We start from the raw sequence: 24,471 nt of genomic DNA, 5'->3' as shown, positions 1-24,471 counted from the left end.
GTAGGCCCAGCTCGTCCAAAATGTCGGACCGAGTTCACCCAACTCAAACCATCCAAATATTTAAACAACCCGATTCAAAATCAGTCCTCAGTCACTCTCCACTATTAGGTAGTTTTTTCTTCTTTGATACAAGCGATAATAGAAAGGGGGATTCAAACTTAGGACAATGGGTGGAAAAATAACTGTTCTTAACAACTTGAGCACCTATACGTAGTAGTCATAAAGAAATTAAGCACTTGGTTTGAAATACTGTACAGCACAAGTGGGACTCGATTTCACTGAATATACCGGTGAGTCCTTTTGGGGTTCCTGTTGTGTAGATTTTACAATGAAACACTTATAAGGGTTAATTACAACAAATGGGGGAATGGAGAACAATGGAGAAAACAAAAAAACTTGCATTCAAAAACCAAGCTAAGCTTGACAGAGAAAACCCTAATTCAAGGGACCAAAAAAGAAGATTGACATTAAATGATTCTTTCTCTACCTTCACCTTTCAAAAAACGCTCAGAAATCGGTTATTTACCGTTAAATAATAAATTCATTGAGAGCCCTATTGAGGAAGGCTTGAATGCCTGGATCAACTTCCGAGATGGAGCTATGCGGGGGTCGTCTCTATTGGTTTTCCTCCTCCTCGAAGGCCCCCCAATTGCTCCCATGCTTTTAGCAGATGTAGAAGATTTTGTGTTAAAGATCACTGATCCAAATGAAGCATCAGTTGTTGTGACAAATGATACTGGGCCTTTATGTGATGTATCTTGTGGGTATCCAACAGCTCCATCCTGATGTGGGGGTGGGAATTTCTCACTCTTGCTCTTGGCATTTGCTTGTGTCATCACTCTCCACCTCTGCAAATCAGCAAAGATTTGACTATAAGTTTGCTGAGAACAAGTGTCACTATGGAAACTTAATGAAGCCACAACTGCCACTGTTTACACACTGATTGTCCTTGTGGTGGTTACTCTTTAAAGTATAGCAATATCAAACAGAGGAGAAATTGTAGCTGATATGTGCATATAATGTTGCTCAACGTAAAATGATGTGATGATTTTGATACCGTCAGATCAACCACTTAGTAGTGAAAGAATTTTGACATGCCCAAAAAGATCATTACCATATTCAACTAATCAAGTGGGGTGCATGCTAAACAAACAAACAAACTTCAAACGTCAGGATCAACTTAGAAGTCAAAACCCAAACCTAAAGGCTAAAATCCAGATTCATGTTAGTATACTATAACGAAAATAAAAAAGAACTATCTGTGACACTGAGAATAAGATCTGGATGCAACTAAGAAATGGACTCTTTCGATTGAACTGGCAGATGGTGAGTGTAATATAAGTTCGATTTCAGAACTTTGAAAGAGCCCACATGATATTCCAGAAATAATAAGGTGGGATTTAGGTCTGGGTTCAGGGTTTTCTAATATGAAGGAGTGGGGTGGGTGAGAATGCATACAAATAAGATGTGTGTGTGTGTGTGTGAGAGAGAGAGAGAGAGAGAGAGAGAAGCTTCACGTACATCTAAGTTTCCTGGAATCTCTGCATTAGCTTCTGGAGCTGGAATCGCCCGACCGACTCGTTCACGAGCTTTAACTCTTCTGGGACCTTCAGCAGCATTAGGTTTCCCACTTAGACCTCTTTGCCTGAGGACAACAAATATCATCTGTCAATATATGCCAAAATGAGTCCAGAAAGCAGCAAACATGAAGAAAAGTAAATGAGTAACCTTCTAGCTTCTTCATCTCGTAACTTTACATCCATTTCTTTGGTGGGAGGATATTTTGGTAAACTTGATGGCTCACAAGCAAAAGGCTCCGTAGTGAAGAACTGTACCCAGATCAAATACCAATCAAACACAACAAAAGAATTTGGCACACCATCACGTCAATTTCTGGTAAAGAACACAGTTGCACTAAGCCCTTGCTAACTCCCAGAGAGTGATATACGTTTCTTTTGACAAGAAATACAACTTTTTAAGAAGACTTCTCAGCAGACGATACATGTCACAGAGGCCTGGAATTAATTAACCATCCTTGCGATTTATTTTGCTTTTCTTTACTTTTTCTTTTGGTGGGAGATCATGTTTTTCTTTTCAAAATATAAAACCCAGCTTCACAATATTGTTTCCTCAGAAAAATTAAAATCAAATAGAGAGCACTTACTTCGCTATTGAGAGCAGTGGTGGCAGTGCCTCGTCCATCAGAATCTACTGATAGAAGAGATTCGATCAAAGGTAGCGAAGAAGCTGGGAAATCCTTGAATGTTTCTGCTACACAACGCTTATATGGCTGCTGTGGCTTAAAAAGTGTTGCATTTGGCAATTTATATTTTTTCCAATATTCCTCAGATGGGGAGCCACATAACTTAAATATCTTGTGCAGTTGCTCAACCTAAACAGGAAAATAATTCAAAAGGTGTTTGTCAAACTGAAAATCATAGATTGAGCAGAAAATAACAGCAATAACATCACTCAAGAAGATTAAGAAACCGAACTTCAAAATGTATACAGAGACGAGAACAACCATCTCACAAGAATTGCTGTATTTTACTTGTAGACTCACAAGTAGAAGTGGACCAAATGAAGACACAATTGTTTCAAAAGAGTGCAGTCGTAGATGATTATTCAAGAATCGGGAACAATTGAATAACCGGAACAGAACTTTCAAGAACTGATAACCTAAAGAGAAGGGCAACTATAAAACAAAGCAATTATAAATACCTCTGTCCGTCCTGGCATAATAGGCTTCCCAGAAAGTAACTCTGCCAAAATGCAGCCAGCACTCCAAAGGTCAACACCAACTCCGTAGAAAGTGGCCCCGAGAAGAAGTTCAGGTGGGCGGTACCAGAGAGTGACAACTCGACTAGTCATGTGTTGCTTCTGCTCAGGATCAAAAAATGTAGCCAGTCCAAAATCAGCTATTTTTAAAATGCCTTCATTGTCAATTAACAGATTGGATCCCTTGATATCACGGTGCAAGACACCATGGTTGTGGCAATGCTCAAGCCCAGATAGCAGCTGTTTCATATAGCACTTGACCTGCCACAGGGAATATCTTGAGAAACAAATCAGCCTTTCAATGTCAAAATTCTATGTATGTGCAATGAAGAGCTGGACAAATCAGATTCAAATGGTGCAGGAAGTCACCTACAAGCCTACCAATAAAGATGCTAGCTTACGTTCTGTAAGATACAATTCTAAGCCCATTCATCAATATTTTCTAGTGCCCATTTAATCCCATATATTTTCTAAAATGGTTATCAATTGTTTTGTAATATAAGTGAAATAGTTAATCTTTTGTGAACAAAATTTTGACATAACTACCTCACAGGTGTTTGTTTAATCTATTTTCCTTTCCTTCAGAAAAAAGGAAATAAACGAAAAAAAGAGCTTGACTAAACCAAGTATTTGAGCAATGTTGATCTCATTCGAATTTCGAGTTAACGTAAGCTGCAGGTAATGGAATTTTAAATTCAACTTCTTTCTTCCCAAGTAATCAAAACAATAAAAAGCTAAAGAAATTCCTTTCTTTCCCTCAGCTTCGAAGCAATCCTACCTTTTTATCTACGTTTAATAGAGTGATGTGAGCAAACCGAAATTTTGCTGAATTTACCTACCCCATCATATGACTTGCCGTACGCATATAAATTAAAAATCTGGAAACTCAAACTACCAAGTATGGGACCCAATCCAGCCTAGAAAGGAAGGTCCCAGGTAACATCAAAAGCTAAAAACAAGCAAAACAAAAAAGACAACCAGGGCCACATGAATTCAAGAACCAGCGTGGCCAAACAAAGGCGAAGTAGACAACACATCCAAACGCATAAAAACAATCTCTGGAAAGCAGACAGCAAAATCTAGCTCAAATACCATTAACCAAGCAACAATTCATAGAAATCTGACAGTCTACCATTAAACAACAACCCAACCCAAATGAAAATTAGCAAGATAAAGCTTCAATCACTGATAGAAACTAAAACCAAAATGTACCTGAGGCTCAGTGAACTTGACCCCCGAGGAAGCGGCAAGGCCAGAGAGATCGTGCTCCATGTACTCGAAAACCAAGTAGAGGCTGCAAGACATTCTTGAAGTGACCAAGCCTTCAAGCTTAATAACATTGGGATGGTCAAGCTTTCTTAGCACATTGATCTCTCTGGCCATGAATTTCACACTCTCTGGCTCCAAATTATCAAACCTAACCTTCTTTAAAGCCACAATTTTCCCAGTAACCAAGTCTCTTGCTTTATATACATTGCTATAAGTCCCTTGCCCAATCTGAACAAAAAATATATATTTTCAAAAAACGAAAAGGAATTAGTTCAACCCGAAGAGTTAAAGTCATGATTTTGAGCACCTTAGCGAGCTTCTCGAAAGTGTTGGCGCGACGAGGGGTCCAACCCTGGATCGCGTCGCCGGCGACGGCCAAGAGCCACGAAGGCCAACCCTGCTGGTTCGCCGGGAAAGGTTTCCGGCGCTCGATCGCCGGAAAGTCGCCGGTGTGATTCTCCCTCTGCCTCGCTACCGCCCCCTTCCTATCATCCCTGACAGCCTCCACTCCGGAGGGCGCCTCGATATTCCGGCGACGGTGCCCAGCTCGGACGGATCTTCGGCGATCTCCGGCGGCCTCCGTGCCCAAAACGCAACCCATCGTCTCAGCTCGCGAAGCTCCGGCGACGCATTTGGGAGTACGTAAACTACTCAGGCGATGGCAGTCCGGCGTCGTTTAACCGCTGGCGGTTAGTTCAAGGCCGTCTGTTGTATTGGATTGTATATGTCGCTTAGATAAACTAGTCTCGCTTGGCGCCGACGTCGTATCTGGAAATGAAATTGAAACCGCGGCGGGAGGTGGCGGTTTTACAGGTGAGTGGTGTACGGACAAACAAAGAGAAGTAGAGAGCGAGAGAGAGCCAAAGTTGGCGTCTTTTGATTCAGTTGGGAATCAATTACTGATGAGCTTCAGTGTCATCGCAGTGAGAGAGAGAGTCTTACTTGTCCGATGGTGTAGAAATTGCGTCATGGTTTTTGGAGTTAATTACGGAAATGCCACGGTGTTGGGGATCTAATTGGCTGCAGATTGACGATTTTTACCGCGGGCGGGAGAGAGAAAGAGAGAGAGGCTGAGAGGGAAAAGAGAAACAGAAAGAGAAGATGCTGATTGCTGACATGAATGTAAAAATTTGGAGTTGGGATTGGGACCCCGAAAGTCAAACCAAGAGAAGAAAGCTACTTTTTGACACGGCTCCAGGGTCAGGGTCAAGTTTCCTTTTTTTTTTTTGTAACAAAAAATTATACCATCTAACATTTTGACTCCTTGCGTACAATAAGAATCATATAGTTTTTAGTCTTCTAGGATTCCCATTAAAATATCTGTGAAATCATAGTTTTTAGAAAAGTAGATGCATGATTTGATTAGACTATTATGATTAAAATTTAATAATTAACATTTTTATCTTTTGGCCCCTAAATTGTAGCGTGGATAAGGGAAAGTACGTACGTCCTCTGTCGGATTTTTTATTGGTACCATTTTCATTAACTTTTCTTGTGACGATCATGAATAAAAAGACAAAATTAAGAAAATATTTAACCATTTGATTACAATTATTATCATTCCATTTTTATCGAACCATATTGTGTATGATAATTTGTGATTTGGTTAACTTTTTAATTAAAGAGTGTCAGATACGATCAATGTCTCCAATTATTAAAGTGCATTGCAAGGTGGTCGAGAAAAGATGTTATCACTTTTCTTAATAGACATCCTCATTGTAGGGTATAGATCAACTTATTCCACTAGATTATAAGTAGAAAAGTATAGCTTCGTTACGTGCGAGTCCCAAATTAGAACTTGTTCAAATCCCCACTACTCCACTAGCATTTGATTTTAAAATAACCACTTTAGACGCTAACTACAAATTAATCCCACTCCAACCTATTGCATCTTGAACCAAATCTACAAGATTTGTTCTTTCGGTTTTGGAGGGCTGAATTATTTGGTCTAGGGTGAAAGGGATGAGTAGCAAATGAGATTAAACTCAATTCTAACTACCCCACCGAACCTATTAAAAAAGGGTATGGTAGGTTAGATTCTTACATTTATTACAGAAAACATAGAGAGGGAGCAAAACTTGCAGTTGAATTCAAGTACAAGGCAATGGTGGTGGCAGGCAACAAAGTTTGTTACTTTGTGTTGATTGTGGAGAAAGAAATTTCAACACAAGAATTTTATTAATTTTCTCACCAACTTTGTGATGACCTAATCATGATTAAGCAACACATCAAATGAGTCTTATTATTTAATTAAATAAATAAGTGTAATAGTCAAAGAAATTGAAGGTCAAGTTTATTGTGCCGTGCTTAAATGGAGAATTGACCTGTCATTGACAAAAAGATTCAAAATTTTAGAACATAATAAAATGGCAAACAAGGGACAAAAGTTCTACGCCAAAGGTCTTTCTAGAAACATCAAACATTGCATTCATTGCTCATTTAATTTAATTTTTCTTGCTGCATTTTTTAGTTAGGTAGAATGGCAAATTAATACAAATATATATGTTGGATGGTAAAGTGACCTCATTTCAACTTCATGCATCGGTTGAAGTAATGAGTATGCTCAACAAACCTTGGTTCTTTTAATTTTTAATTTAATTTTTCACACACACTGTCAATCATGGAGTTTGAACATGAGACCACTGATATGCAAGTTAAGGTCATTTTTCATTGAGCTAGACCCGTTAGCTTATTAACATATATCTTAAGTGAGACATATCATGAAATCTCATATTTAAAATATTATCAAGCAACTTACCCCCTATTTTATATTTATCTTATATTTTATTGAAATATAGATCTAAAGATAGGGTTTAGGGTATCATTATTGACTTAAAAATTATCTCAAGAACAACACAACAACAAATTATGTAGACAGAAATAGTAGCATATTCAAAAACTCTCTCTCTTCTTCTTCATGCAACTTCTTCCTCCTTCAACCCAAAAACCTTCCTAAAACTACTGCAAACTCTTTTGAATCCAGGGGGTTTTCCCTGAATTCATTTATTTTCGGCTAATAAACCAGGCTTCCCTTCCCCCTAGGTGCCCGTGTAATGTTGTGGAGAGCTTTTCCCCTAGTTTTTTGTTAGGGTTTTGCTCCCTTGCCTTTTGGCAAGCTTTTGTCTTCCCTCCTAGGCTTTTAGGGGATGTTTCTCAACCTTTTGGGCTGATTTTGCTTGATCTTGGTAGATCTCCATATTTGCTCTCTTATTGTCTGTGCTATTGAAATTTAAGGATTTGGTGGAGCTTTTCTAAGATCTTTTCCATAGAGGTGGAGTTGATGAATCTGGTGGGATCTACACCTTGGTGTTGTGGGATCATGTCATCTTCAACTCTGAGTGAGCTGGAGTTTAATTACATATGGAGTTTGCTCATTGTTCCTGCACTGGTTGTTTTTATTGTTCTATGTCTACTTTCTTGTCTACAAGAACCCTCCTCTGGGGGCAGTGTTCTTCCTATGTATTCTTGTATCTGCCTTCATATCGATGAATCTACTCTATTTGCAACAACAACAAAAAAAAAAAACAATAACAACAACAACAACAAATTTTGTAAGGCTCCACTTGTTATAAGTAAAGGTTCAAGTATCACAATTAAAAATGACCACGTTCTAAAATTCATAATTCTAAATAATTTTCAATGTCAAGAGAAGAAAAAAAAAATCAAATATTTTCATTTCAACACATAAAAAAAAAAAAAAATCCCCATTTCAAATTGGACACCTTAAAGTCAAAATCATAACAATATTTTCTTACAATAAGATCGTTCGTATACGGGGTATGTCTTTACTCTTTATAGTAAGGCACAAAAATATCTTCATTGGGCTAGTGCGGTGACATTTTTAAAACCTTAACAAGGGGTCTTCTCTTATAATAAAAAAAACCCAATTGTTTGGATTTTACATTCTGTTATTCGTAAATTGGCCATTTTCTTTTATTTCTTTTAATTAAGATATTGTTTAGAATCAATTAGGATGAGAAATTCGAATTTAGGATATCTTTCAACATTGACAAGAGAACGAAAGAGAAGTACCATAATCTTAAGAACATAACAAAAACATAAGTACCATAATCTTAAGAACATAACAAAAACATATGTGTATACACCACAAATAATCGATAATTCCAAACATTAATCCAATTGGCACCATAATCTTAAGATAGATATTGATAGGTTTATGGATGATTTATTCTTCATATAACGATAATAAATAAATTAAAAAGAAAAGAGAGAAGATTTGAGTAGAAGCATATAATTATATATGTATATATAATGTTGCAGAATCCACAGGTCCTAGCCACAAAGAAGCAGGACAACCAAAACCACTCGAAGTTAAAGAAGCCCAAAATTATTGAACAAACGTGTCCACTGTCCATTGGTTTTGCATATGGGGTTCTGTGGATAAAAGAGATCATATCACCCACTGAAGCTGTCAAGTGATCAAACGCCAGCCAGCATTCTTGTTTATTTGTTGTTTTGTTTCTTGAAGTTTTGGAAAAACAGAAACTTGGGAAGTAGTGAGCAAAAAATGGGAACCTTGTTCTGCTGCACGGATTCAGATGAGCTTTTGCTGGGGCTGCTGCTGGCTTTGGTGCTTGCTATGGCCTTCTTTATCGTGTGCCAGCCTCCTCCTTCGAGGAGAGTGGCTGTTTACCATTGCTCTTGATTAGTTTTCCAAATTGTGCTTTCATTTTGCAAATTGATTCTGCTTTGTGCTTGCTCTTGTATTGTTTTGTCGTTATACCTACTACGTGTACGTGTATGTGTATGCGTATGCACTCGTATTTGGGATGAGAAGTTTGTAATGGCATCAATCTCTACTGTATAAAATGAACTGCAAGATCAGTCTCAGTCTCTTCTGTTTGTGATTGCATTTAGGCATTCAACAATACCAGAATGTAGTTGCCCCACATTGAGGCTTCTCTTTCTTTTTGGGGTTTTGTAACAGCCGTTTCCCCTAGCGTGATAGTTCAGGGAGGAAAACGGCACTGTACCCTTTATTATTATTATTGTATTTAGTTTAATATGAAGGAACAATGAACAGTTGATAAACTTGGGACCTAACAGAAGCACATTTCCTTGCCGGAACACAAAAACATATTAGCTGTGCCATTTGCCGTGAGGTGGATTTGGTGGAAGCACTGGGGTGCAGAAAATAAAATTTACCCAAGTTCAACATTTTAGCACTACTGGTCAATAAGGACAGTAACAACATCTGCAAAATATTAAGGAAGAAAAAACCTGAACTAAACAAAGAAAACCTCATATCCAATTAATCCTTAATGTAAGTATAATTCCTAGCCTCTTGGAATGGGTGGCATATATATACTTATAAAATAGTAAATCTACTGGTAGCTGCCGCCATATGTGTGCTAACCAGAGGAAAGCTCTTCATTTTTTGCTAACCGGAGCAAAGCTTTTCAAGGGCCAAGTTCTCATCCCCACCAACAGCTTCCAAAGTAGTCCTTGCCTGAGCTTCAGGGAACCCCATCTCTACAAGTTTTTGTACCTGTACACAAAAACTCAATATATTACCAGATCTCCAATTTTGCAGATTTATCAATAAGTAAATAAACTAAAAATCTGCCAGACTGCTCAATTTGCTTTCAAAAGAGTTAACTCTTTTTATGGTGATTTAAGTTTCAAAATGTATCTACTCTTTCCATAGACATTAAAGTCAAGCATATCAAAGAGAAGGTAGGATCAAACTGACCTTTTCCTCAATCCCAAGAGATGATTTCTTGGCAAAAGATTCAGTCCAGTATCGAGCTGTGCCAACAAAGGTCTGATAATCTTTAAGATACTGCAATATAGACATGAATGAACTAACTTAGAATGAGAGAAAAATTTGATAAATAAATACATAAAGGCACCACCATCAAGGCAAGACTAGCAGCAATCAGTTGTAAGTCTGATACTCTCCAAATACAGCACATTCACAAAACATAATTTAACATCAATTAAAAGACAAATTTTGCAATAGCAGAATAACTGGATAAATGACAAAAGCAAGTTTAGACCTGTTGTGCCACCACAGCATCTTGAGGATCATCTGGTTGAGGAGCAGAAAGTAATGCTTGTACAGAAAGAAGTGCTGTTTTCAATGTGAGAGCTGGGCTCCATTGGTCCTTCAAAATATCCAGACAAATTGCTCCACTTTGACTGCTGATATTAGGGTGCCTTCAATGGGTGACATACATACACAATAGAAAATTCTACATTAATGATCCCTATACATATCATTTCATCAAGTACACAAATTCATCTGCCCCCCAGATTGTTACACAGTGTCACCAGTTTATTTTATCTCTATTTTACAAACTGTTATTGCTAACAATTTAAAGTTAAGGAAACAGGGTATACTAAGAACCAAATTATCGACCTCCAAGCCAAATCAAGAAAGTTCAATCAAAGTCCCGATCTTGCAATCCACGATGATCAAGGACTACTAAATACTTGTATTCAACACAAGGTACATACAATGGGTTATCAATTTACTTCAATCTCAATTGACTACATAAAGACTTAAAAGAAGAAAATTCTAAATCCCAATAGTGCTAAACTACTCTTATATGCAATATAATCGAAACTACTATGTATGACAACATCCCATAATACATCTCATTGTATGGTCAATGAACAACAGGGTTGAAAAAAACACAAGAGGAAGAGATATGAACATAAATTCTCCCTACCAAACTTTGGTCGTAAACTTCATTTTGGGAGGCTCAAAAGGGTATGCATCTGCAAGAAGAAATCCAACAGTTGACGGCCACGTTAGTAGGAATTTTAACATACTCCTTTCTCATTCTTTAAGAATTAACAGCCATGTTAACAAACAACCAGCTAAACTGTTTTTGCATAGTAATGCAATCAAAAAACAAGCACTAAGTCTTCTCATGGTGGCCTTTTACCCACTTAACCCCAAATTTGACAGCACTAGACAACACATAAAACTACAAAGTAACTTCCTTTTTAATTGTTCTTCTGCTGCAAAGAGCTTCAATTCAAACCCACTATAGACCCCAGAACATATTTACACCAATGAACTTTTTCAATGTTAAAAGTTTCAATCTTGGCATAACCCAATTCACTTCCTCAGCTTTTCTCAAGGAAACGTAAAAGAACACCAAAAATACAAGTAAAAAGAGAAAGAACAGCACAATTCCTGACAAGGGAAATTGAATTGAACCTGGCAATGCGATGTCGATCTGAAAAGTGCCACCCTCGTAAGGGGTACCAATTGGGCCAGGAATGGTTCCAATTAAACGGGCAAGACTACTGTCGCTTTTGGGGCTGACTTTGATACCTGAGCGCTCGACGTCTCTGCTGCATTCCTGAAGCTCCTTTTGAACCCTAGCAAAGTCTACCATCTTCAATTGCTTACAGAGAATTTGCTTACAGAGAATCTCAGAAAACTCAGGGAGAGATAAAGGCCCAGTTGGAAATGGAGGTAGGAGATGACAGAATAGCGAATAAAGCTCTCGCCTTTATATATTTATATATATATATATATATATATATATATCTCTCTCTACCGAGCTCTCTCCTTTATGTGTGTGTACACAGTGGCGGATCCAGGAATTCTCCTTGCAGGGTCAACATCTAAAAGGTAAAAAAATTCTATACAAAATAGAAAAAAAAAAAAATTGAAACTATAATATTATAATTCTTAATTAATAGAAAAAATCACATTACAATTGTCCACATAAAATTAAAAAAAACAAAAAAAAAACAACAACAATATTCAACCACATCATTCACTTTTAAAGTAAAGAAATCAGAGCTTCATTTTTCCATAGCAGGAGACTTTAATTTGGTCCTCTCGATATCTTTTATTGGGTTTTCACGCACTGCTCCATATATTCGATCAAAAGCTTTATATATGGTCAAAAACTTTTTATATATGATCAAAAGCTTAATATGTTAACTTGTTTTTTAATGAGGTAATATTTTCATTATTATATTTTAATAATGTCTGCTTGCTTGCTTAATGAAAAAAAAACTATCCTATTTTCTTATATAAAAAACTATTTTGTTAACAATTTATAAATTTTAAAAATCCAAATTTCATGGCCGGAAATCAATATCCTTCGTCAAGGCAATGAATTTAAAAACTCCAAATTCCATGGCCGGAAAAAAACTATCCCATTTTCTTGGATGCACTACACAAGGCAATGAATTTCATTGCTGCTGTGCTCTATCCTTCGTCGTTTTTCTATATAGGAGAAGTACTGGTAAGATTACAAGGAAACTAATTTAAAACTCAGCTTATGCAGGGCTTACTTTACAGATAGAAGCTCTGGCTTTTCCTAAAGAGAAATATAATTTGGATCAGTTAAAAACCAAAACTTATAACCAAGTTCGGTGTTTCAAAATCCCTTCATTTGTTTCCATCTTCATGTTTTAAAAAGGTGGGGGCAAGCAGCTTCTCCAATAAGTATCCCCTCCTTTTAAATTAACCCCTTACTGTGCGTTATTTTTTATAAATAAAAAAAAACCTAAGCCAAAATGACGTCGTTTTGGCCAGGTCTTTAAAAAAATCACTTAAGTGGAACGACGTCGTTTTGACATCAGGATAAAAAAAACAAAAATTGAAGCGCTGGGCTCCTCGCACTCGCTGGGCAACAAGCAAGCTTGCTTGCTCTTGGCTATGGCTACTCCCTCTTTGGGGCATTTCATCAAACACCTTCTGGGCATTTGCAGGGGTCAAGTTTTTGGGTTCCTATGGCGGATTCCGAGCTTGCGGGGGTCAATTGACCCCTCTTGCTCCTATGTGGATCCGCCACTGTGTGTACATATATATGCGTATATACCTCTCTCCGATTGATGCTTTACTAATTAGTGAAATAAAGAAAAGGATTGTCATTATAAAGCCTGGTTAGCATTTTTACTCATTTAATACTCGTATTATGCATATATCTATGTATTTTTAATAGTATTTTTATTTTTTTATATATATCTTAAAGACTCGATAAAATATATATTTTTTGAAAAGCAAACATACAATACACGTATTATATACATATGTACATATTTTCCACGTTTAATACACAAGTTTTTTTTACAAAAAATTTGAATGATACCTACAAAATTCACTTATTTTTCACATATTATTAAATAAAAATAATATATATTCAAAAAAATTGTATATTATATTAAAATATTATATAGTGGTTGAACCAAAATTTTGCAAAATAAAACACGTACATATTTTATTTATACTTTTTGGGTTCCGTGTTTTACTAACAATGTTGTTTAAGAATTATTTCTGATAATTATTGTGAGTCTAATAATTTCAACCAATAAAATAGGGGTTCTTTTTTTGGTCCCAATTAAATAGTGGGTTTACCAAATATGAAAATAATGTGGATTGTTATTATACCATGGAAAATGTTGAATTTGCTTAAAATTCATTGTATAATGAGATAAAAACAATGTATACAGTAGAAACTCAAGCACTTAAAAGCATTCACAATTTCCATATTCTAATTCGTGGCTATCTAATACTACTTGTATAAAGAAAACTACATTGATTTCATTTGTTTTACCATTTTGTTCTCTTAAATAATTTGTGTAACTAATGACCAAATTAGTGAACTGCAACAATCTGCGAAGTCTTTGCCATCCAACTTCCATGTCCTGTGAAAAACCCAAAGAAACTAATTGGCTAGGCAACACCATAGAGGGGTTATGAGTCACATGAGTGGTCAAAATGCACCAATACTTACCTCAACATAAAATGTTCCAAACTAACTTGGTTTCAAAGAGAAGAGCTTATATCCAATAGGAATAACGCTCTGATTGTATTTCAAGACTAAATCCTAAATTAAAATGCATTACAATGCGGGATAGACTTGAAATGTCACTATAATGACATCCCACTATAAGGAAGTTTTTCTCCTTTCGTAGTTGCTTTGTTTACATCCTTTGTTGTTAGACACTTTGCCTTGTATGAAAACCACATCCCCCCTTAAGAAAGTAACAAAAAAAACAGAGTATATTGGGTAATGCAGTTGTATACATGTAAATGTGTACTTCTTCTCATTTATATTTGTAAAATGTAATTACATCATGTCAATGGAATTTTTACAGGGCAAGCATAATTAACTAATACTTAATCTTAGCAAACACCTGTAATTAATCACTAATGACAATGACATCTACACTAGGGTTCCACCCTTCACATACTCGGTGAAGGCCAAAGCTACAAGGCCCAACACGGCCAGCCTTCCATTTCCACAGCTCAGCATCTGAGGTCATCACCCCTTTTGATTTCGACTCAACACTTACCCCTTTCAACAGAGGAACCAATGGAGGCCACAGATAGCAAAAACTGGTGCCAAGGAACAATGGGATTCCACCGTTGGATATTTGAGCAAATACATCCTGGCCCTTGGATAGTTCCACTGCCAGAGCTGCAACAAATCCCACCATTGCTATCCTGCCGTTGATTCTCTCTGGTGCTGGCCCACTGAATGCAAGCACGTCTGAGAACTTTGGGATAACGACCTGCACTCAAGGAGAAATATGTACAGTACATATGTCACATGTAGCTCAACCTATAGATGATAAGTTAGATGATATTAAATTTTGTGCTTGTTTTAAAAGAAAAGAGTTAGCTAGGTACCTTAGGAGAAGGTGGAGGTAAAGGGGAAGGAGCTGGCTGTGAATTCTCTGATGCATTTGTAGCAGTGGTTGGTTGCTCATTCTGACCATCCTGCAAATGACGGATTAAGAAACACATGGTGAGGATCATTATGCACTAATGCCTCAATAAAGTGGTTTGCTCCGTATTAAGTTATGTAACGCTAGACTAATCAAAGGCGAGAGTGGAGACGTAATTACCTTGGCCATGGAGTTAACCCTCATTTGAGCATGCCTACGCAGACTAATGGGTGCAAAACTAGCTGGAACAATCAGCTGGTTCACTCTGTCTTACCAACTCCATAAGCCACAGAGCTTGTAAAAATTGATTGCATAGCAAACTGTTTCAGCCATCGTGTTTGTTACTTAAAACAGTGCCAAAAAGGGGACCAATTAATTAAGTAGGCAAAATAAATTGATGCACAATTAAGAAGGCAGCGAAAAGTAGGTGTAAGATTGATTTTGAAGGCTTGTGTGTGTGCTTTTGACCGTGGAAGTTGGGAATTGGGGTGGCTTTATATAATAGTGTGGTGGCCTGAGGCTTTTTGGATCCAAGTAGGTGGACGCTGAATGGTGCAAAATTTGGCACCACGTCTTCATTCGGCTTCCCAGTCAAAATGGGTGACCTGGGTTCTCGTGTTTGAGTAATTTTTGCATCTTTCGGGTACATCTACAGAGTGTGTTAACTGGTTTGCATGAGAATGAGAAACAAACGTGGCTTCCACCCACACCTAGGGGTGGCAATTTCGGACACGACCCGATACACGACTCGAAACCCGCACGATAAAAAAACAGGTCAATTTCGGGTCAACCCGTTCTGACCCGTTTAATAAACAGGTGGGTTTCGGGTCAACCCGCTATAATACCTATCTAACCCGTTTATTAAATGGGTCGTGTCAACCCTTGTACAACCCGCTAACCCGCTAAAAAATGAAGAGAAATGGAGACTTCAACACACACACAAGGGGTTTCGAACCCCTACCACCCTCATTTCTCTCAAACGTCTTATTCACCATGCTACATACAACTTTGTGATTTTATGGTATGCCTTTTGATATTTATAATGTTTCTTTTTCTTTTGTGTTTTCATTTCTTTTCCCGTCTCTCTTCTCCTATTTTTTTTTTTCTTTCTTCTCCTTCTTTCTTCTTTCTCCTCTCTTTTTTTTTTCTCTCTTTTCCTTTCCTCTTCTCTCCCTTTTTTTTTTCTTTCTTTTCCTTCTCTTTAGTTTTCTCTCATCTCTCTTTTTTCTTTCTTTCTTTCCTTCAATCTTCTCTCCTCTCTCTCTCTATTTTTTTCTTTCTTTTCCTTATCTCTTCTCTCCTCTCTCTATCTTTTTTTTCTTTCTTTTCCTTATATTTTATCTACTCTCTCTATTTTTTTTAATTTAAATTTTTTCAGTTGTGAGTTTCGTAACATGCATGTTATTATTTATGAACCCGTTACTTATATTTGTTAGTAATTGTTCCTTATAATTTGAGTTAATTATGTATCTAGGGTTTTGGTTTTAATGTTTTAAAGAGAGAGAGGCAAAATGAAATAACTATTTTATATATAAAAAAATATAATTACTTGATTAAATTATCAACATTTAGAATTTTTTATTTTTTTAAATTTGCTATTACTTAGCGCCGTTAGCGGGTTAATAGGTTAACCCGAAACCCGCACGGGAAATATATGGGTCGACCCGAAACCCGCACGATTATTAAATGGGTCATAGCGGATTGACCCGAAATTGACACGGAAAATAAATGGGTCGACACGAACCCGACACGAACACGACCCATTGCCAGCCCACACCCCAATGCACCAAATTATATAGCACATTATCTTCTTCAATTTACCAAAATGTCTCTCGAATTTCTGCGGACATTCTAGACAAACCATTGAAAATACCATTGGCATGTGAAGAGAATGATAAAATCTTTACTTTTCTTTTTAGGTGACAAAGAATTTAGGCAAAACCACACAAGTGGCAAACTGGTGGGTTATTTACTATGGCAGAATAACAATTCTATGAGAGTTTCTTGGTAAATTCCAAATTAATGAGAGCAAAGTTGAATAATATATTCTCATTTCTTTAAATGGATTGAAAGTGACATGAGACATCAGAATATAAAATACATGGTTGGAGCGCAGAAGAAGTTTTGGATGATGTACAAGTCACATAGGCCTCCTCCAAGTCCAAATAAATATTATCTTTGCTTTTGTCTACCATTATTGATGTTTATACCAATTTGTTAATCCTAATAAGATTTGAAGACGTATCTGTGTTTTGTTTTAATCAAGACGTGTTCTTAGGTTGAACTTAACCAAGTCATACGAGAAAGATCTTTTCTTTTTGTAGAAAAGATAATGAAACAAGAAAAATAAATTTGGTACATAGATGAGGAGAAACTCTTACATACGTGCATAACATTATTTTTCAATCTTTGGCTAATTACGGTATAAATTATGTGTGATAATATTTTCAGGTGGTAATAATTGAAAATAGCAAAATAGTGTTATTCTTATTTCATATGAAAGACAAAGTTGGAAGTTGACAGGACATGTTAATGTAATAAAATTAATTATGACAGGAAAAAGAGAGCCGCAACTTGAAGTCACAGAGAGCCCCTGGTTTTGGTTTTTGGGTTTGGGTTGGGGTCTGTCTGCAAACAAATTCCATGCCAACAACTTTTAAGAAAGAAAGAAAAGCCGCAGCCAACCAGTCAGAAAATTCGGGATAAAGCGATATATATTCATGACCCACAATTTTATTTTCTTTATTTTATTCAAAATTGGGAGGCTAACCAAATCTTCAATCAATCACTACCCAACATCCATTTGCACACGGAAAAGGCAAAAGATGGAAAATACCAGAATTGCAAAGAAAACAGAGGATATTCGAAGAAGAAGAAAGAAGAAGAAACCTGTTGAAGAATAACCCATTAAAAGCTTTTTCATTTGGTTTTTAGTTTCTCTTTTCTGGCTTAGTTTTCTGCAACCAAAGTTTCAGCTTCGTATATCCAGTCTCTTATTGCTTAATTCCCTGGTGCGTAAATGAAAGACTTGAACTTTAGCTTTGATTGCATGCACTTGATCTCTTTTTTGATTCATGTTGATTTTTTTTTAATGGTATATTGCTCTCTATGTGGTTGCCAAAGGAAAAGGAATTGAAATTTGATCATGGGTCGTCTGCTTTTTCTGCATTGTTTTGGTTTCTGGGAAATTTTAGTAGTTCAAATGAAAAGAAATGGTTGGTTGTGTTGAGTTCAGCTTAACAAAGGTTTTAGTTTGACCTCGCGCTTTATGTTGAACAGTTGAAGAATCAAACTTTGAGAAAGTTCTATATACTTAACAAAAAACAAATAAGTAGTTTTGTGTATATATATCTTCTTCGTTTTTCTAGAATAAGCAACCGATTGGACCCATGTCGAAATTTTAGCTGGAGGGTTGTTGGCTTTGTATTCTGCATTAAGCTCCCTGTCTTCCTTTGAATCCTTTCCCTCTGTTAATCGTGTCAAAGAAAGGCCTGAGTTTTAGTACTTATTGGTTGAGAACTTGAGATTAATATTATAATGGCCTTTTGACATTTGTGTTTTGGAGATTCTTCTTTGTTATGGAATTCTCTTCTCTAAGAATCGAAGCTGGCCAAATAGAAATTCTTCCAATGCTAATATTTTGTTGAAAATTTCAAAGGAGATACTTCTTGGAATCTCAGTCATTTGATTGGTTTTTGTTTTACGTTATTCTAGTTTTGTTTTATGTCTTAAGTATTTTGTTTTCCATCAGTGGTAACAGTTAAGATTAAGTTGGGGGGATCACTATATTTTATTTTGCTTATTTTTGGAAATGATAAGACCAAAGGTCAAAGGATAAAAGAAAGTGAAGTTTTGAATAAGTAGTTTTTCCTTTAGGCTGTCAATGACCACTTCCTAACAGAGTTAATTATTCCAGGATGCTGCATTGGTTTCTGGAAAACCATGAACTGCTTGTTTCCCTTTGTTAGCTAGCTGGCTTGAAGAAGGCATAGCTTCCTGCGTATCCTGTGTGAGATCCTGATGTCTTCTTCAGCTCCCTATGATTGGATGGGAGAACTAATTGAGATGCAGATGCTTGTTGTAGGGATGGTCTGGTGGCCTATAGTATAAATGTGGAATTGGAATTAGAATTTTAGAACTCGTTCTTTAGTCAGTAGGAACTGAGGCAAGTAAAGGGCTCTGATAAATGCAATTTGATTCTTATGCATGAATGCACTGAGAAAGAGGGAAAAAAAAACCATATAAAAGAAGTAGAGTCCAAATAAAGCACTTCATCTTGAAATTTGTTGAAGATGGGCTTGCCTCAAGTGTCTTCTAGCAGTATTGCTGAGGAAAGGGCAGCATCACTGTGCACATTTATGCAACCTCCACCTAGACTTGCCGGCATGAGCAGCTGTGATTTAAGTGGGATGCATGGAGGAAACCTGGGAAATCACATGCAGGTGGATTTCACATGCTCTTCTTTTGGAGAGTCCCAAAGGAAATCCATCATGGTGATTCCAAATAAACCAGATTTTTCGAATGCACGTAAAGATGGTAGATCAAACATGCATGCGTTGAAGATTAACACTACGGTAGAAAACTACTGGTTAAATCAGAAATGTGGGCAGAATATGCAGACACCTGTTCCTAGGATTGTTGGTTTCGAACCAAGACAATTAGATTCTCCTCTTTATTCTTTTGATGGAAACCAATATTCTTCAAGTGCGGTGACTGTCACAGGTGACACAACTGAGGCCACTGGGTCAGCACTCAGGAAGCGGTTATTGTCTCCTTTGAATGGAATGCTTCTCCAGGATCATTTCAATGGTGATTCCCTAGACATTGGGGATGGGGTTCACAAGAGTGGCGCCTGGGGATACAATGATAGTTCTAATGTTCCCACATTACATGAGCATAAGAAGGCTCATATTGGCAACTCCAGTTATTTTAATTCTACGATCTGGTCTGCATCTTGTTCCCCAGAGTGGAAGAGTTCATTGGATCACAACTGCAATGCAAACTCCTCTTCTGTATTTGATGGTCCTTTGCTTGAAAACAAGGAGCCACAATCTCAAAATCAGTTCATATCATCATCTGGACTTGATTACTCTAGAGAAACAATGAAGGTAAGGTCAGAATCGGGGGCTATAGACATATCATCAAGAAAAGTGGCTTTGCCTACACTTTCTTTATCTCCTCTTGGTCCAAAGTTTCCTGAAAGAGTGAAATGTGGAGAATTATGCAGGGATCATACGCCAAAGTTAGATGATAACAATATAACTCTTAAGGACATAGAACAATCACTTGATGGAACTATCTCAGCCATTTCATCGTCCTGGAAAGAGGAGGCTTTTAGGTTGCTAAGTAACTCACCACAAGATGTTGATATGCTGCAGAAAAAGTTTGATATTTTTGGTTCTGAGAGTACTACCACTGGGATGGGGCAGCACTGGAGTCAGGATTTGAAATCTAAGCCTAAAGGTATTAAATTAGTACGAACCCCGACTGGACTGCCTGGTAGAAGGTCATTGGTTGGATCATTTGAGGAATCCCTGTTGTCTGGTCGATTGGTATCTGCAAAGGTTAATCAGGTTTGGATTCATTTCTTCAGTAATGTGATATATATTGAGCTCCATGTTGTAACAATTTCTGTTATTGATCTTAGTTCCTATTTGAAACTTGGTTTGCAGAGAATTGATGGTTTTCTTGCTGTTCTGAATGTCACTGGAGGGAATTTCTCGCCAAAATCACAGAAACTTCCGTTTGCAGTGACCAGTGTAGATGGAGATAACTATTTACTGTATTATTCATCAATAGATCTTGCTAGGAATATGACGCCAGCCAATTATGGAAGCCTGAGGATGAAGCGGAGCTTTAGTATGGATGATTCACAAGCAGACAAGAGTCGTCTGAGAATACCTATGAAAGGCCGCATACAACTGGTAATTAGAATATTAATCAAAATATATATCAAGTACCAGAAAACTTCAAATGGTCTCAGTTCTATCCACAGCAATGCATTGAATTCAGGAACTTTTTTGAATCAACAGGAGTTTTTTATGTTCTTGATGTGCTAGATATGCGATTATTGATAGTTGTTTGTGTAGCTTAGGATGTCTCACTCTCATGTGTTTAAGCTATGGAATTTGATTTCGGGAGAAAAGAATGACATTGTATGTAGCCGGCAGGAAAGAGAGCATAATTTCTTTCTATCATCATTTTGGATGATGCAATAAGTAACTGTCAGGGAAAAGTTTTTCAACAAAATGCATGATAAGAATATGCATAATGGATGCTCATGCTGATTAAAAGTTTTTCAATTAATTCCTTGTAGTTGTACATATTCAATAACATCTGGTGGTAGTCAGACCAAGACATGGTTGGTCATACACTCATGAACTGAATTGTTTATGGCAGGTTCTCAGCAATCCAGAAAAGACACCTATTCACACCTTCTTCTGTAACTACGATTTGAGTGACATGCCAGCGGGTACCAAGGTAGACAGGAAGTAGAGAGAGAAAAATTAATATGTCAGGTCTCACAATTCTTATGCATGATGAATCTTGTTCGTAATTGATACCTGCTTTGTAGAAGTTTGGACCATCTTCACATGGTTTGAATGTGAAGTCAAACCTATCTCGAATGAATCTGCACTTTTATATGGAATTGGATATGGCTAGGTTTTTCCAACAGGTATCACCAATTATAGGATATAAAATAATTTTCTTTAAGACCTCCATGAATTTTGAAAGCATTATAGTCGAAAACTTAGGAACTTGTCTTTTGACACTTCTTGACTTCATTGAGTTATTCAGATGTCAGTGCTGCCACATACCTATGTGCAAATATACATTTGAAGGTAATAGAATGTGCGGAAACATACATAGGTAGGAAAAGAAGGAAAAACACAAAGATGCAAGAGCGTGAATGAAATAAGAATTTTAGGTAGCAAAAGGGTTTGAATGGGTTCGAGTTGACTGCTGCTGCTAGGCCTTTTGACGTCAACCTATGCTCAGACCGTCTAATAGGAGCCCAACCTGAGTGTGATCCTTACCTGGAATATCCAAACACAGGATGCCTTAACTAGCGTAGCCCCTATGTTTACATTAATGGTAAGATAAGCTGATAACAAAAATCAGTCATCATTTGTTGAAAATTAAGATCGTTTTGAGGTGAGCTATTGAAGGTGTAGCAACCATCTAAATTTACCCTTCATATGAGCTAATTTGAAACGGCTCAAGATGCATGTTTTGTGGCTGAACATGTTAGTGTAGAAATTGAAAAATTCATGCTGCTTGCTTATGCGTAATTTTTCATGGAGCAGGGACGAGGACTTTCTTCTAGCTCAATCTTTGTCTTCTGTAGAATTTTAGATGGATATGTTTGCTTTTGAGGTTTTGCTTTAATTGAGATTCTTATTTATGGTCATTTTCCTTGCACATTCACCTATCAAATACAGACATTTTTGCGCCAAAAGATCACTCTAGCCTCTTCTGAACCAACCTGTAAGGCTGGGAACGGAAAACATACAGATCCTGGTAAAGAAAATGATGCCAAGCCATCTTCAATCCTAGATGCTGCAAATTCTCTGCAGCTTAATGCCAATGATGCAGATTCAAATGGGCTTAATAATGCCCATACAATTAGATCGTCAAACCAGTGTATAACAGTATTGGGAACTGGAGGCTCTGCCTACACCAATGATGTACTCAATCAATACCATAGAGAGGGAGAATGCATGACGGCCTGTTATCCCGGTGAATCCAATGGTTGTGTATGTGAAAAGATCAGCGAGAAGGACAGCATCACACTGAATAAACTGAATAGATGCCATATTAGTGAAAGCAAGTCTGTGTGTATCCCTTCAAAGGTTAGCAAGAATACTACTGGTGCTGGCGTTCTGCGTTATGCTCTTCACCTTCGCTTCTTATGCCTTTTTCCTAAGAAATGTTCTAGGTCTGTCCAGAGATGCAAGTTAGATGCCTTATCTGGACAAGCGACAAACAGTTTCGACATTGAAGGGGAGCGGCGCTTCTACTTGTATAATGATTTGAGGGTCGTGTTCCCTCAACGGCAGACAGATTCGGATGAGGGAAAGGTATATTATACAAAACAGCTTATACGGACAATTAATGTGCCTATTGATTTGCATTATAGATGTTTTCCCATGTCGGTTTGCATATAGTGTTCTTGCATGATTCTTATTTGTTGGCTGAACTAAAAGGAACAACATAGTATGCAACTATGCATAACAATGGTTCAAACCAAGCCGTCCTTTCTACTCTAATGCTCAATTTGATGCTTCCATCTGATGCCTTCTACATACTAGAGATCTTAAAACCAGCATCTTCAGTTTGTACTAAATGCTTCCTAGCTAAAAATGCTTTCGATCTCAACTTAAATATGTAGGAAGCTTGTTTCTGTAAACAAAAGCCACAAAAGCATATAACAATCATTTTAGGTCATATGAATTTGAAGGTACCCCATCTACGGATCACGCATAGCCTCGATCCACACTCTTGTTGAGTTATGCTGCAAAACATTTCCTTGGTTTATGAAATTTGGAATTCGGATTATCAGTTCTTGTGCTTCAGACATATATCTGTAGAATCTAAGTTCTTCCGTTTGTTTCTAGGCATCAAATAGTTTTGAGCTCTGTATTGTAATCCAACTATGCCTGTCCTTTTTCATTTTGCAGTTACATGTGGAATATCATTTTCCTTCAGATCCGAAATACTTTGATATCAGCAACTAGAAGGCATAGGACTTATCTGCTTAATAGATAGCATTATCTGTAGCCTCTGTAAATAGTTGTACATTCAATTCCCTCATATTTGGGGCAATTCCCCATTCATTCTGTAAATAACCATGTTTATCAATAACTAGTCGATTAATATATACTTTTCGTACTTGTACTTATTTCATATTTGAACACTTTGATGGATTTGATGATAGCCTTGGCATTTTAATTCAGCTATTTAGAAATCCTTGCTCCCTTAAGAAGAAAAACTTGTATATCACGGGATAGCACTGTTTTGCCATCCCCAACCTAATAGCAGTGCTCCTAATGACATGCAAGTGCTTCTCCTTGATAAGACCAAAACTTGGTGTTTTCGTTTGGGACTTGAACACGGCCACCCCAAACGGTTTCTTTCAAGGTTGTGGTGCTACTTCCAAGCCATACGTCATCTAATTCAGCCCTTGCAAGTACTTGTGACGCAATGGCAAGCACATTCTTCCCTGAAATGTAGTAAATTTTAGAAGAAGAATAAAAAGTGAATTTCAATCCAAATGAGTTTGACACGTCATACTCCCCCTCCCCTCTCGTCTCGTCTCCTCTCCAAGGCTCCATCCAACCGCCAAACTCTGTTTCTTGTCCATGTTAAAGGGGTCATTAAAAAAGAAGTGGGGAGAATGAGAAACGAACTCATGACCTTTAGCCAAAAAAAGAGTTTCTAATATGTCCAAAGCTTAAGATGTCAAAGAATGAGTCAGTAATGTATATCTAATTTACAAGCACACCATACTATAATTTGATTTCTACACCTACCATTTGGTATTGAGATTAACTTAAAACTGAGAGCAGCTTCTACCAAAGATGGTAGTTGCTTCTATGCAGAGCCATTCTAGGCAGCTCATCATATACATAGGATTTCGATTAAGCTGATAGTTGTTGGTACCAGCCATGGTTTAGGAAACTGTAAATTTGGTTTTGTATTCCATTTGTGTTAAAAATTGCATGCGTGCACTTAAGTGAAATCCGCTTGGTTCTA

General features: G+C 37.1%; 3 protein-coding genes and 1 pseudogene across 6 annotated transcripts; 1 reads left to right on the top strand and 3 right to left on the bottom strand.

The window, feature by feature from the left end:
* Positions 1-211: 211 nt before the first annotated feature.
* On the bottom strand, positions 212-5,139 carry LOC110757205 (Protein kinase superfamily protein). The gene is made up of 7 exons (XM_088253380.1): positions 4,355-5,139; positions 3,991-4,275; positions 2,722-3,039; positions 2,165-2,392; positions 1,729-1,829; positions 1,522-1,645; positions 212-848 (listed from the first exon to the last, which is right to left on the bottom strand). Exons 1-7 carry the CDS (start codon positions 4,646-4,648, stop codon positions 519-521), a joined length of 1,680 nt encoding a protein of 559 aa, XP_088109506.1. The 5' UTR covers positions 4,649-5,139; the 3' UTR covers positions 212-518.
* A 4,055-nt stretch (positions 5,140-9,194) lies between these two features.
* On the bottom strand, positions 9,195-11,539 carry UBC27 (ubiquitin-conjugating enzyme 27). Its single transcript, XM_021958675.2, has 5 exons — positions 11,240-11,539; positions 10,743-10,791; positions 10,068-10,227; positions 9,761-9,850; positions 9,195-9,556 (listed from the first exon to the last, which is right to left on the bottom strand). The coding sequence occupies exons 1-5, from the start codon at positions 11,418-11,420 to the stop codon at positions 9,449-9,451; spliced, it is 588 nt and encodes a 195-aa protein (XP_021814367.1). The 5' UTR covers positions 11,421-11,539; the 3' UTR covers positions 9,195-9,448.
* A 2,553-nt stretch (positions 11,540-14,092) lies between these two features.
* Positions 14,093-15,196, bottom strand: LOC110757469 (early light-induced protein 1, chloroplastic-like; annotated as a pseudogene). The gene is made up of 3 exons (XR_015836003.1): positions 14,896-15,196; positions 14,678-14,767; positions 14,093-14,559 (listed from the first exon to the last, which is right to left on the bottom strand). The product of XR_015836003.1 is annotated as an early light-induced protein 1, chloroplastic-like (transcript).
* A 2,112-nt stretch (positions 15,197-17,308) lies between these two features.
* Positions 17,309-23,617, top strand: LOC110757167 (uncharacterized). Of its 3 annotated transcripts, XR_002526758.2 has the most exons (7): positions 17,310-17,726; positions 18,632-20,288; positions 20,388-20,639; positions 21,115-21,195; positions 22,158-22,568; positions 22,655-22,796; positions 23,397-23,617. XR_002526758.2 is itself a non-coding variant. In XM_021958731.2 (6 exons), the coding sequence occupies exons 2-6, from the start codon at positions 19,008-19,010 to the stop codon at positions 23,451-23,453; spliced, it is 2,310 nt and encodes a 769-aa protein (XP_021814423.2). In that variant the 5' UTR covers positions 17,310-17,726; positions 18,632-19,007; the 3' UTR covers positions 23,454-23,617. The 3 variants fall into 3 exon arrangements, 2 of the variants coding, with proteins under 2 accessions (XP_088109591.1, XP_021814423.2); XM_021958731.2 differs by having other exon boundaries at positions 22,158-22,796; XM_088253465.1 differs by lacking the exon at positions 23,397-23,617 and having other exon boundaries at positions 17,309-17,726; positions 22,158-23,379.
* Positions 23,618-24,471: the final 854 nt, after the last annotated feature.

The sequence above is a fragment of the Prunus avium genome, chromosome 5, assembly GCF_965620075.1.
Source record: "Prunus avium chromosome 5, drPruAviu1.hap1.1, whole genome shotgun sequence".
NCBI lineage: Eukaryota > Viridiplantae > Streptophyta > Magnoliopsida > Rosales > Rosaceae > Prunus > Prunus avium.
The sequence above is the reverse complement of the archived record's forward strand: the minus strand, read 5'-3'. Positions and strand labels throughout refer to the sequence as shown.